Genomic DNA, 14,048 nt, shown 5'->3' with positions numbered 1-14,048 from the left:
TGTCACTGTATACATCTCACACGGCTGTCTCAGTACTGTCACTGTATACATCTCACACGGCTGTCTGTCCTGTCACTGTATACATCTCACACGGCTGTCTGTCCTGTCACTATATACATCTTACACGGCTGTCTGTCCTGTCACTGTATACATCTCACACGGGTGTCTCAGTACTGTCACTGTATACATCTCACACGGGTGTCTCAGTACTGTCACTGTATACATCTCACACGGCTGTCTCAGTACTGTCACCGTATACATCTCACACGGCTGTCTCAGTACTGTCACTGTATACATCTCACACGGCTGTCTCAGTCCTGTCACTGTATACATCTCACACGGCTGTCTCAGTCCTGTCACTGTATACATCTCACACGGCTGTCTGTCCTGTCACTGTATACATCTCACACGGCTGTCTCAGTACTGTCACTGTATACATCTCACACGACTGTCTCAGTACTGTCACTGTATACATCTCACACAGCTGTCTGTCCTGTCACTGTATACATCTCACACGGCTGTCTCAGTACTGTCACTGTATACATCTCACACGGCTGTCTGTCCTGTCACTGTATACATCTCACACAGCTGTCTCAGTACTGTCACTGTATACATCTCACACAGCTGTCTGTCCTGTCACTGTATACATCTCACACGGCTGTCTCAGTACTGTCACTGTATACATCTCACACGGCTGTCTGTCCTGTCACTGTATACATCTCACACAGCTGTCTCAGTCCTGTCACTGTATACATCTCACACAGCTGTCTCAGTCCTGTCACTGTATACATCTCACACAGCTGTCTCAGTCCTGTCACTGTATACATCTCACACGGCTGTCTCAGTACTGTCACTGTATACATCTCACACGGCTGTCTGTCCTGTCACTGTATACATCTCACACGGCTGTCTCAGTCCTGTCACTGTATACATCTCACACAGCTGTCTCAGTCCTGTCACTGTATACATCTCACACGGCTGTCTCAGTACTGTCACTGTATACATCTCACACAGCTGTCTGTCCTGTCACTGTATACATCTCACACGGCTGTCTGTCCTGTCACTGTATACATCTCACACAGCTGTCTCAGTCCTGTCACTGTATACATCTCACACAGCTGTCTCAGTCCTGTCACTGTATACATCTCACACAGCTGTCTCAGTCCTGTCACTGTATACATCTCACACGGCTGTCTCAGTACTGTCACTGTATACATCTCACACAGCTGTCTCAGTACTGTCACTGTATACATCTCACACGGCTGTCTGTCCTGTCACTGTATACATCTCACACAGCTGTCTCAGTCCTGTCACTGTATACATCTCACACAGCTGTCTCAGTCCTGTCACTGTATACATCTCACACGGCTGTCTCAGTACTGTCACTGTATACATCTCACACGGCTGTCTGTCCTGTCACTGTATACATCTCACACGGCTGTCTCAGTACTGTCACTGTATACATCTCACACAGCTATCTGTCCTGTCACTGTATACATCTCACACGGCTGTCTCAGTACTGTCACTGTATACATCTTACACGGCTGTCTGTCCTGTCACTGTATACATCTCACACGGCTGTCTCAGTCCTGTCACTGTATACATCTCACACGGCTGTCTCAGTACTGTCACTGTATACATCTCACACAGCTGTCTCAGTCCTGTCACTGTATACATCTCACACGGCTGTCTCAGTCCTGTCACTGTATACATCTCACACGGCTGTCTGTCCTGTCACTGTATACATCTCACACAGCTGTCTCAGTCCTGTCACTGTATACATCTCACACAGCTGTCTCAGTCCTGTCACTGTATACATCTCACACAGCTGTCTCAGTCCTGTCACTGTATACATCTCACACGGCTGTCTCAGTACTGTCACTGTATACATCTCACACAGCTGTCTGTCCTGTCACTGTATACATCTCACACGGCTGTCTGTCCTGTCACTGTATACATCTCACACGGCTGTCTCAGTCCTGTCACTGTATACATCTCACACAGCTGTCTCAGTCCTGTCACTGTATACATCTCACACGGCTGTCTCAGTACTGTCACTGTATACATCTCACACGGCTGTCTGTCCTGTCACTGTATACATCTCACACAGCTGTCTCAGTACTGTCACTGTATACATCTCACACGGCTGTCTGTCCTGTCACTGTATACATCTCACACGGGTGTCTCAGTACTGTCACTGTATACATCTCACACGGGTGTCTCAGTACTGTCACTGTATACATCTCACACGGCTGTCTCAGTACTGTCACTGTATACATCTCACACGGCTGTCTGTCCTGTCACTGTATACATCTCACACGGCTGTCTGTCCTGTCACTATATACATCTTACACGGCTGTCTGTCCTGTCACTGTATACATCTCACACGGGTGTCTCAGTACTGTCACTGTATACATCTCACACGGGTGTCTCAGTACTGTCACTGTATACATCTCACACGGCTGTCTCAGTACTGTCACCGTATACATCTCACACGGCTGTCTCAGTACTGTCACTGTATACATCTCACACGGCTGTCTCAGTACTGTCACTGTATACATCTCACACGGCTGTCTCAGTCCTGTCACTGTATACATCTCACACGGCTGTCTCAGTCCTGTCACTGTATACATCTCACACGGCTGTCTGTCCTGTCACTGTATACATCTCACACGGCTGTCTCAGTACTGTCACTGTATACATCTCACACGACTGTCTCAGTACTGTCACTGTATACATCTCACACAGCTGTCTGTCCTGTCACTGTATACATCTCACACGGCTGTCTCAGTACTGTCACTGTATACATCTCACACGGCTGTCTGTCCTGTCACTGTATACATCTCACACGGCTGTCTCAGTACTGTCACTGTATACATCTCACACAGCTGTCTGTCCTGTCACTGTATACATCTCACACGGCTGTCTCAGTACTGTCACTGTATACATCTCACACGGCTGTCTGTCCTGTCACTGTATACATCTCACACAGCTGTCTCAGTCCTGTCACTGTATACATCTCACACAGCTGTCTCAGTCCTGTCACTGTATACATCTCACACAGCTGTCTCAGTCCTGTCACTGTATACATCTCACACGGCTGTCTCAGTACTGTCACTGTATACATCTCACACAGCTGTCTGTCCTGTCACTGTATACATCTCACACGGCTGTCTGTCCTGTCACTGTATACATCTCACACAGCTGTCTCAGTCCTGTCACTGTATACATCTCACACAGCTGTCTCAGTCCTGTCACTGTATACATCTCACACGGCTGTCTCAGTACTGTCACTGTATACATCTCACACGGCTGTCTGTCCTGTCACTGTATACATCTCACACGGCTGTCTCAGTACTGTCACTGTATACATCTCACACAGCTATCTTTCCTGTCACTGTATACATCTCACACGGCTGTCTCAGTACTGTCACTGTATACATCTTACACGGCTGTCTGTCCTGTCACTGTATACATCTCACACGGCTGTCTCAGTCCTGTCACTGTATACATCTCACACGGCTGTCTCAGTACTGTCACTGTATACATCTCACACAGCTGTCTCAGTCCTGTCACTGTATACATCTCACACGGCTGTCTCAGTCCTGTCACTGTATACATCTCACACGGCTGTCTGTCCTGTCACTGTATACATCTCACACGGCTGTCTCAGTCCTGTCACTGTATACATCTCACACAGCTGTCTCAGTCCTGTCACTGTATACATCTCACACGGCTGTCTCAGTACTGTCACTGTATACATCTCACACAGCTGTCTGTCCTGTCACTGTATACATCTCACACGGCTGTCTGTCCTGTCACTGTATACATCTCACACAGCTGTCTCAGTCCTGTCACTGTATACATCTCACACAGCTGTCTCAGTCCTGTCACTGTATACATCTCACACAGCTGTCTCAGTCCTGTCACTGTATACATCTCACACGGCTGTCTCAGTACTGTCACTGTATACATCTCACACGGCTGTCTGTCCTGTCACTGTATACATCTCACACGGCTGTCTCAGTACTGTCACTGTATACATCTCACACAGCTATCTGTCCTGTCACTGTATACATCTCACACGGCTGTCTCAGTACTGTCACTGTATACATCTTACACGGCTGTCTGTCCTGTCACTGTATACATCTCACACGGCTGTCTCAGTCCTGTCACTGTATACATCTCACACGGCTGTCTCAGTACTGTCACTGTATACATCTCACACAGCTGTCTCAGTCCTGTCACTGTATACATCTCACACGGCTGTCTCAGTCCTGTCACTGTATACATCTCACACGGCTGTCTGTCCTGTCACTGTATACATCTCACACAGCTGTCTCAGTCCTGTCACTGTATACATCTCACACAGCTGTCTCAGTCCTGTCACTGTATACATCTCACACAGCTGTCTCAGTCCTGTCACTGTATACATCTCACACGGCTGTCTCAGTACTGTCACTGTATACATCTCACACAGCTGTCTGTCCTGTCACTGTATACATCTCACACGGCTGTCTGTCCTGTCACTGTATACATCTCACACGGCTGTCTCAGTCCTGTCACTGTATACATCTCACACAGCTGTCTCAGTCCTGTCACTGTATACATCTCACACGGCTGTCTCAGTACTGTCACTGTATACATCTCACACGGCTGTCTGTCCTGTCACTGTATACATCTCACACAGCTGTCTCAGTACTGTCACTGTATACATCTCACACGGCTGTCTGTCCTGTCACTGTATACATCTCACACGGGTGTCTCAGTACTGTCACTGTATACATCTCACACGGGTGTCTCAGTACTGTCACTGTATACATCTCACACGGCTGTCTCAGTACTGTCACTGTATACATCTCACACGGCTGTCTGTCCTGTCACTGTATACATCTCACACGGCTGTCTGTCCTGTCACTATATACATCTTACACGGCTGTCTGTCCTGTCACTGTATACATCTCACACGGGTGTCTCAGTACTGTCACTGTATACATCTCACACGGGTGTCTCAGTACTGTCACTGTATACATCTCACACGGCTGTCTCAGTACTGTCACCGTATACATCTCACACGGCTGTCTCAGTACTGTCACTGTATACATCTCACACGGCTGTCTCAGTCCTGTCACTGTATACATCTCACACGGCTGTCTCAGTCCTGTCACTGTATACATCTCACACGGCTGTCTGTCCTGTCACTGTATACATCTCACACGGCTGTCTCAGTACTGTCACTGTATACATCTCACACGACTGTCTCAGTACTGTCACTGTATACATCTCACACAGCTGTCTGTCCTGTCACTGTATACATCTCACACGGCTGTCTCAGTACTGTCACTGTATACATCTCACACGGCTGTCTGTCCTGTCACTGTATACATCTCACACGGCTGTCTCAGTACTGTCACTGTATACATCTCACACAGCTGTCTGTCCTGTCACTGTATACATCTCACACGGCTGTCTCAGTACTGTCACTGTATACATCTCACACGGCTGTCTGTCCTGTCACTGTATACATCTCACACAGCTGTCTCAGTCCTGTCACTGTATACATCTCACACAGCTGTCTCAGTCCTGTCACTGTATACATCTCACACAGCTGTCTCAGTCCTGTCACTGTATACATCTCACACGGCTGTCTCAGTACTGTCACTGTATACATCTCACACAGCTGTCTGTCCTGTCACTGTATACATCTCACACGGCTGTCTGTCCTGTCACTGTATACATCTCACACAGCTGTCTCAGTCCTGTCACTGTATACATCTCACACAGCTGTCTCAGTCCTGTCACTGTATACATCTCACACGGCTGTCTCAGTACTGTCACTGTATACATCTCACACGGCTGTCTGTCCTGTCACTGTATACATCTCACACGGCTGTCTCAGTACTGTCACTGTATACATCTCACACAGCTATCTGTCCTGTCACTGTATACATCTCACACGGCTGTCTCAGTACTGTCACTGTATACATCTTACACGGCTGTCTGTCCTGTCACTGTATACATCTCACACGGCTGTCTCAGTCCTGTCACTGTATACATCTCACACGGCTGTCTCAGTACTGTCACTGTATACATCTCACACAGCTGTCTCAGTCCTGTCACTGTATACATCTCACACGGCTGTCTCAGTCCTGTCACTGTATACATCTCACACGGCTGTCTGTCCTGTCACTGTATACATCTCACACAGCTGTCTCAGTCCTGTCACTGTATACATCTCACACAGCTGTCTCAGTCCTGTCACTGTATACATCTCACACAGCTGTCTCAGTCCTGTCACTGTATACATCTCACACGGCTGTCTCAGTACTGTCACTGTATACATCTCACACAGCTGTCTGTCCTGTCACTGTATACATCTCACACGGCTGTCTGTCCTGTCACTGTATACATCTCACACAGCTGTCTCAGTCCTGTCACTGTATACATCTCACACAGCTGTCTCAGTCCTGTCACTGTATACATCTCACACGGCTGTCTCAGTACTGTCACTGTATACATCTCACACGGCTGTCTGTCCTGTCACTGTATACATCTCACACAGCTGTCTCAGTACTGTCACTGTATACATCTCACACGGCTGTCTGTCCTGTCACTGTATACATCTCACACGGGTGTCTCAGTACTGTCACTGTATACATCTCACACGGGTGTCTCAGTACTGTCACTGTATACATCTCACACGGCTGTCTCAGTACTGTCACTGTATACATCTCACACGGCTGTCTGTCCTGTCACTGTATACATCTCACACGGCTGTCTGTCCTGTCACTATATACATCTTACACGGCTGTCTGTCCTGTCACTGTATACATCTCACACGGGTGTCTCAGTACTGTCACTGTATACATCTCACACGGGTGTCTCAGTACTGTCACTGTATACATCTCACACGGCTGTCTCAGTACTGTCACCGTATACATCTCACACGGCTGTCTCAGTACTGTCACTGTATACATCTCACACGGCTGTCTCAGTCCTGTCACTGTATACATCTCACACGGCTGTCTCAGTCCTGTCACTGTATACATCTCACACGGCTGTCTGTCCTGTCACTGTATACATCTCACACGGCTGTCTCAGTACTGTCACTGTATACATCTCACACGACTGTCTCAGTACTGTCACTGTATACATCTCACACAGCTGTCTGTCCTGTCACTGTATACATCTCACACGGCTGTCTCAGTACTGTCACTGTATACATCTCACACGGCTGTCTGTCCTGTCACTGTATACATCTCACACGGCTGTCTCAGTACTGTCACTGTATACATCTCACACAGCTGTCTGTCCTGTCACTGTATACATCTCACACGGCTGTCTCAGTACTGTCACTGTATACATCTCACACGGCTGTCTGTCCTGTCACTGTATACATCTCACACAGCTGTCTCAGTCCTGTCACTGTATACATCTCACACAGCTGTCTCAGTCCTGTCACTGTATACATCTCACACAGCTGTCTCAGTCCTGTCACTGTATACATCTCACACGGCTGTCTCAGTACTGTCACTGTATACATCTCACACAGCTGTCTGTCCTGTCACTGTATACATCTCACACGGCTGTCTGTCCTGTCACTGTATACATCTCACACAGCTGTCTCAGTCCTGTCACTGTATACATCTCACACAGCTGTCTCAGTCCTGTCACTGTATACATCTCACACGGCTGTCTCAGTACTGTCACTGTATACATCTCACACGGCTGTCTGTCCTGTCACTGTATACATCTCACACGGCTGTCTCAGTACTGTCACTGTATACATCTCACACAGCTATCTGTCCTGTCACTGTATACATCTCACACGGCTGTCTCAGTACTGTCACTGTATACATCTTACACGGCTGTCTGTCCTGTCACTGTATACATCTCACACGGCTGTCTCAGTCCTGTCACTGTATACATCTCACACGGCTGTCTCAGTACTGTCACTGTATACATCTCACACAGCTGTCTCAGTCCTGTCACTGTATACATCTCACACGGCTGTCTCAGTCCTGTCACTGTATACATCTCACACGGCTGTCTGTCCTGTCACTGTATACATCTCACACAGCTGTCTCAGTCCTGTCACTGTATACATCTCACACAGCTGTCTCAGTCCTGTCACTGTATACATCTCACACAGCTGTCTCAGTCCTGTCACTGTATACATCTCACACGGCTGTCTCAGTACTGTCACTGTATACATCTCACACAGCTGTCTGTCCTGTCACTGTATACATCTCACACGGCTGTCTGTCCTGTCACTGTATACATCTCACACAGCTGTCTCAGTCCTGTCACTGTATACATCTCACACAGCTGTCTCAGTCCTGTCACTGTATACATCTCACACGGCTGTCTCAGTACTGTCACTGTATACATCTCACACGGCTGTCTGTCCTGTCACTGTATACATCTCACACAGCTGTCTCAGTACTGTCACTGTATACATCTCACACGGCTGTCTGTCCTGTCACTGTATACATCTCACACGGGTGTCTCAGTACTGTCACTGTATACATCTCACACGGGTGTCTCAGTACTGTCACTGTATACATCTCACACGGCTGTCTCAGTACTGTCACTGTATACATCTCACACGGCTGTCTGTCCTGTCACTGTATACATCTCACACGGCTGTCTGTCCTGTCACTATATACATCTTACACGGCTGTCTGTCCTGTCACTGTATACATCTCACACGGGTGTCTCAGTACTGTCACTGTATACATCTCACACGGGTGTCTCAGTACTGTCACTGTATACATCTCACACGGCTGTCTCAGTACTGTCACTGTATACATCTCACACGGCTGTCTGTCCTGTCACTGTATACATCTCACACGGCTGTCTCAGTACTGTCACTGTATACATCTCACACAGCTGTCTGTCCTGTCACTGTATACATCTCACACGGCTGTCTCAGTACTGTCACTGTATACATCTCACACGGCTGTCTGTCCTGTCACTGTATACATCTCACACGGCTGTCTCAGTCCTGTCACTGTATACATCTCACACAGCTGTCTCAGTCCTGTCACTGTATACATCTCACACAGCTGTCTCAGTCCTGTCACTGTATACATCTCACACAGCTGTCTCAGTCCTGTCACTGTATACATCTCACACAGCTGTCTCAGTCCTGTCACTGTATACATCTCACACGGCTGTCTCAGTACTGTCACTGTATACATCTCACACAGCTGTCTGTCCTGTCACTGTATACATCTCACACGGCTGTCTGTTCTGTCACTGTATACATCTCACACAGCTGTCTCAGTCCTGTCACTGTATACATCTCACACAGCTGTCTCAGTCCTGTCACTGTATACATCTCACACAGCTGTCTCAGCCCTGTCACTGTATACATCTCACACAGCTGTCTCAGTCCTGTCACTGTATACATCTCACACAGCTGTCTCAGTCCTGTCACTGTATACATCTCACACGGCTGTCTCAGTCCTGTCACTGTATACATCTCACACAGGTGTCTCAGTACTGTCACTGTATATATCTCACACAGCTGTCTCTCTCTTCCCTCTCGGTCCTCCACAGTGATCTGGCTGGTGGTGAGTGAGATGGTGGACAGGAGTGAACTGGCCTCCCCTCCTCCCTCGGCCCTGTCCCAGGACGTCCTCACAGTGTTCCAATTCCACAGCTACGTCTCAGAGCACAGTGTTGGGGACATGGAGGAACACCTACTGCGGGTGGCCAGAGAGGGTAAGACTCAGGACCAACACACCTTCTACTAGCATTCATGTTACTAGCCTCCCTTCCTCATCTGTTGGGGGTCCTAGTGTACTACATTCCTTGGAGGCTGAGTTGTTTATAGTCTAGGTGCCAGTCTGTTTTGCTTTAACTAACATTTTGCTGTTTGGCAAGACAATGATGTAGTGTGGAATGTAGAACCAGTCAGTAACCCAAGTTAGAGGTCTGATCTGATGAAGACTGAGGGGGTCCAAACATTAAGACTTGCTACATGTTCCGCTGAACAAAACTTGCTTGTAGCTATAAGTACCCGTGTGAGTTAATTATGTAATAAACTGGAATGGCCGTCCATCCCTCAGCTGTGTTTGCGGAAGGCCTGAGCAGCGGCGACTCGGAGCGTTGTCTAAAGGAATTAGAAGAGATGTCACACACCGGCCTGTGTCCCCAGTTGCAGACTCTCAGGGCCCTGGCCTCCCTCCTCTCCCACAAAGACCCCCAGCTCAGCAAGGCCGCAACTGCCTACATCACTTCCGCTGCCTCTCACACACCCTTTAGGTCAAAGGTCAGTGTGTGTGTGTGTGTGTGTGTGAAATGGTGTTCCTATTAGCCTGGGAGCGTCAAGGATCAACCCTACTGTCTGTCAAGGTACTCACTAAACCAGCCAGGATTACTGGGCAGGTGTGTTACGGCAGGGAACTAACTGAGTTCATGAGTTTCTGTGTGTGTGTGTTTACAGGCGGTGGACTGCTACACACAGTCCTTGTCGGAGGGGGGAGTTCTGACCCAAAGGTCTGCCTGCGCTGCTCTCAGTTGTCTACAGGTCAGTGTATATCTGACAGCAATATTCGATTTCTATGGAAGATAAAGTGGAGTTTAACCAGTCTGTATGTTCCTGGTCTTAGTAAGATTTATTTATTAATCAAGTAATTCATATTCATTATGTCTCCCTGAAGCAAGAGTGTGACATACATTCCTTATGAACTTCTTCAGTGGCTTAGTCTCCTTTCATCAACGTACCGGTTATGAAGTGAACCTGTTCTTCTGTTCTTCTCCCTGTCAGGCAGTAGAGAGTATCCGAGCGGTGGTGTTGCTGTGTGACTCGGCAGACGAGGAGCTTCACCACATTGCCATAGAAACCCTGCTCACCTTGGGTGAGTGATTGACAAACGATGTCTGTTTTAGTGAACCTAGATCCATTTTCAAATGGTTGAGGTCTAACATGTGACTCCTCTTTCTTCTTCCGCTGATGACGGTCCCCAGGAGAGGAGGGGCGTCTGGCGTATGAGCAGCTGGACACGGTGCCCAGGGAGCTGGTACAACTGGGGACACGGCGAGGGAACGCTGTCACCACCGCCTTCTGAAAGCACAGGTCTAATTAACTTAACCTAGGAGCATCATAACCACAGGAGGGGGACAACCCCCCCCCCAACAGAACAACCTGTCCTGGCCTCCCTCCACTGCGCCTGAACATGCATTTGAATGGACACAGCTAGGGGGAGCGGCCTGATCAAAGCAGAGGAGCCCAACTAATCATCAAAGGGCCACATGTCTCATCCTTCTCAACAGACTGGTCTAAATCCTAGCTGTCCACTGACCACCACTATTAAGCAATCTCTCACTGCACAGACAGAGCCTATTTACTATCATAACTATTATTATGAATCTTATTATCACGGTTGTGTTTGACATTGTTATAATCAGTATCACAGTTATGATTGCTTTATATAACTGCTATTAATTATTTGTTTTAGTAAGTGACGTTCACATTAGTCGACAGCTATTTGCGCTTTTCGAATTGCACTGTGGCAGGCATGTAAATATAATAGCACAGCATTATACTCTGTGTGATAATGAGTGACGCATCTAAATGGATTGAGTTGGTGTTTTTCTGGTATGCACCGTTGAGTTTCAGGGATTTTACAAGACAGTTTGAACACTTTCTGTCAGTGTGTCATGGATGAGAAGTCAGAAGACAGATTCAGGTTGCTCAGGATGAGGTAGTTAAGCAATGTTCGCAATCTCACGTCATCAACATGCAAAAAGAGGAGGACGGTGTCTTACCGACCAGCAATATCCTCACGTCATCAACATGCACAACGTGAAGAGAGAATCATGTACTTGGACTGCTTAACAAACTCTTCTACCCACACATGCCTGGGATCTGCATTCAGAGTTTGATTGAATGTCTGCTTGCTGAGAACTGATTTGAGATCAGTTGTTTAAGCCACTGGAGATTGATCAGAATCTATTGTTTTGGAAGCAGGTTGGCCTCCATGCATGTGCCCATTAATACATGTACTGCTCTTTTCATCCTATTGGTACTAATGCAGTCTAGGAGTGTGTTAGTTAGGTAATGTTAGTGAGAAAGGAGAATGTAATTGCTCCATAACGGTACAGATCAGAACCAAGGGGTTTGTATAAGTTGGGATGTTGCCGAGGCTATAGTGCTCCGTATAGCTTCTTATGCCTATTGTAACTATACTACTGAGTCCGTGGCTTCGTTGCCACGACAACAAAACATGTTTGTTTCTCGACCTAATTTATTATTTTATTTACACATCACATTTTGGATTCTAATATTCTTTAATTTGCATTAACTTTTTTGAGTAAGAGGGCAGAATGCAGATACTAGTAAAATAGCTGTATATTTGTTTCATATCCTGCTTCTGGTTGACATTTGAAATATTGGCCTCAAATTCATTTTGGGAATGATCTTGCTTATCTCTTATCTCTTTTGGAATTTGTTTATACGTTTAAAGGAAAAATCCACTCAAACTATATTTTGGGACCGTATCAACAGTAGACTAATGAAAACAAATACCAAAAAGCTGTGAGTGGATTCTTCCTTTAAGTAGAATGGATGGCTGATATTATTTGGAGAGGATTTGCCAATATCATATAGCTTTGCTCCAAATGGGACAGTAGATATTAGAGAATGTTACTTTATTACACAAGTGACTTATAACCAAAGTTAAAGCCTGAATTTAAGAAAATCAACTTTAGTAAGAATGAATTATGAACCTATCTGCAACCTGGCCTCTACACCGACTCACCTGAAAAGCACAACAATATTAATCAATGTTATCTAAATGATCATCTCAATCCTGTGACATTACATCGGGTTCTAACTAATTGCACACTCTCCAAAAGCCATAGCGATGAAAAAGGTGTATTTAAGGCAGTAATATGTGTGATAATGTAATTTTTTCCTTTTGTATATTAAAGCTGTAAGTGTGAGTTGTTAAATATGGCTTTTTGTTTTTCTATGTGAAAGTGTGGCCTTGTGTTCTCTGAACATGGTCTATACTTTGAGTAACAATGTGCCTGTTTCTCCCATGATGTGAATAACATTACAGTATTTTGGTAAGATGATACTCGTTACTTCAAGTACTAATCTAACATCCTTGTTGTGTTCTTCTCCACGAGGCCTCTGCTTTCTTTCTACTAAAAGTGACCAGTGTTGTGAATTGACATTTTGCTTCTATTCCAATCCAAGTCATCAGATTAAACACGTAGGTCAAATATTTCAACATTGTTTGATATTCATCATATTTTATGTAACCACACATGATTTACATTATGGTGAACCTTGGACTTGGAACAGAAAGCACACGGAAAGGTCATGTCACATAGCTTCAGTAGACTGCATTACATTACATTACATTATTTTCTCCTTTTGGTTTACAGTATTTCTCCTGCTCAATGAAAGTGGCAATAAAGTTTATTTTTGCATAATTATGAAAATGTTGTCCGATTGTTTCATTTATTGGAGATAATGGGATATGGATCAGAAGTTCACAGGTTGTAATCTTGCCGATGCCTTTTCTTAGAATAGGGCCACCTTGCATGTTGTTTACGTGATCTGATCAAGAGGAGCCAATCCCAATGGGACTCCCAATCACAGCCAGTTGTGATACAGCCTGGAATTGAACCAGGGTCTGTAGTGATGCCTCTTGCACTGAGATGCAGTGCCTTAGATTGCTGCCTCCAGAGCATCTGCCCAGACCAGCATGCTCACTCTCCCATCCCTACATTGTTTGCCACTTGGTCTTAAATTGTACCAATTTGTTTTTCTCGGTCGACCATGCTATTAAAATAGTGTCAACGATGGGGGATTAATAGACTTCCAAGTTTTTTTGTATACATTTTTTCAAGATGAGTTATGAGAAGATAATTGTCCAGCCCATCGGGTATCTCACAACACCCCCATATGCCATATCTTGAAATATGCAGACAGACGAAATAAAAGTACGTTTACATTGTAATATAGTTGAAGTCGGAAGTTTACATACACCTTAGCCAAATACATTTAAACTCAGTTTTTCACAACT

General features: G+C 46.1%; 1 protein-coding gene across 1 annotated transcript in view; it reads left to right on the top strand.

Annotated features, from left to right (window-relative positions):
• ripor2 (RHO family interacting cell polarization regulator 2) overlaps positions 1–13,424 on the top strand; it is a 100,768-nt gene extending 87,344 nt beyond the window's left edge. Inside the window, exons 20-24 of the mRNA XM_038965838.1 lie at positions 9,565–9,729; positions 10,077–10,279; positions 10,454–10,537; positions 10,778–10,868; positions 10,978–13,424. Coding sequence (XP_038821766.1) covers positions 9,565–9,729; positions 10,077–10,279; positions 10,454–10,537; positions 10,778–10,868; positions 10,978–11,078 — 644 coding nt within the window. The 3' untranslated portion in view covers positions 11,079–13,424. The remainder of the gene's footprint in view (positions 1–9,564; positions 9,730–10,076; positions 10,280–10,453; positions 10,538–10,777; positions 10,869–10,977) is intronic.
• Positions 13,425–14,048: the final 624 nt, after the last annotated feature.

The sequence above is a fragment of the Salvelinus namaycush genome, chromosome 27, assembly GCF_016432855.1.
Source record: "Salvelinus namaycush isolate Seneca chromosome 27, SaNama_1.0, whole genome shotgun sequence".
Lineage (NCBI taxonomy): Eukaryota > Metazoa > Chordata > Actinopteri > Salmoniformes > Salmonidae > Salvelinus > Salvelinus namaycush.
Note: the sequence above shows the minus strand (reverse complement) of the source record. Positions and strands in the feature narration are given on the sequence as shown.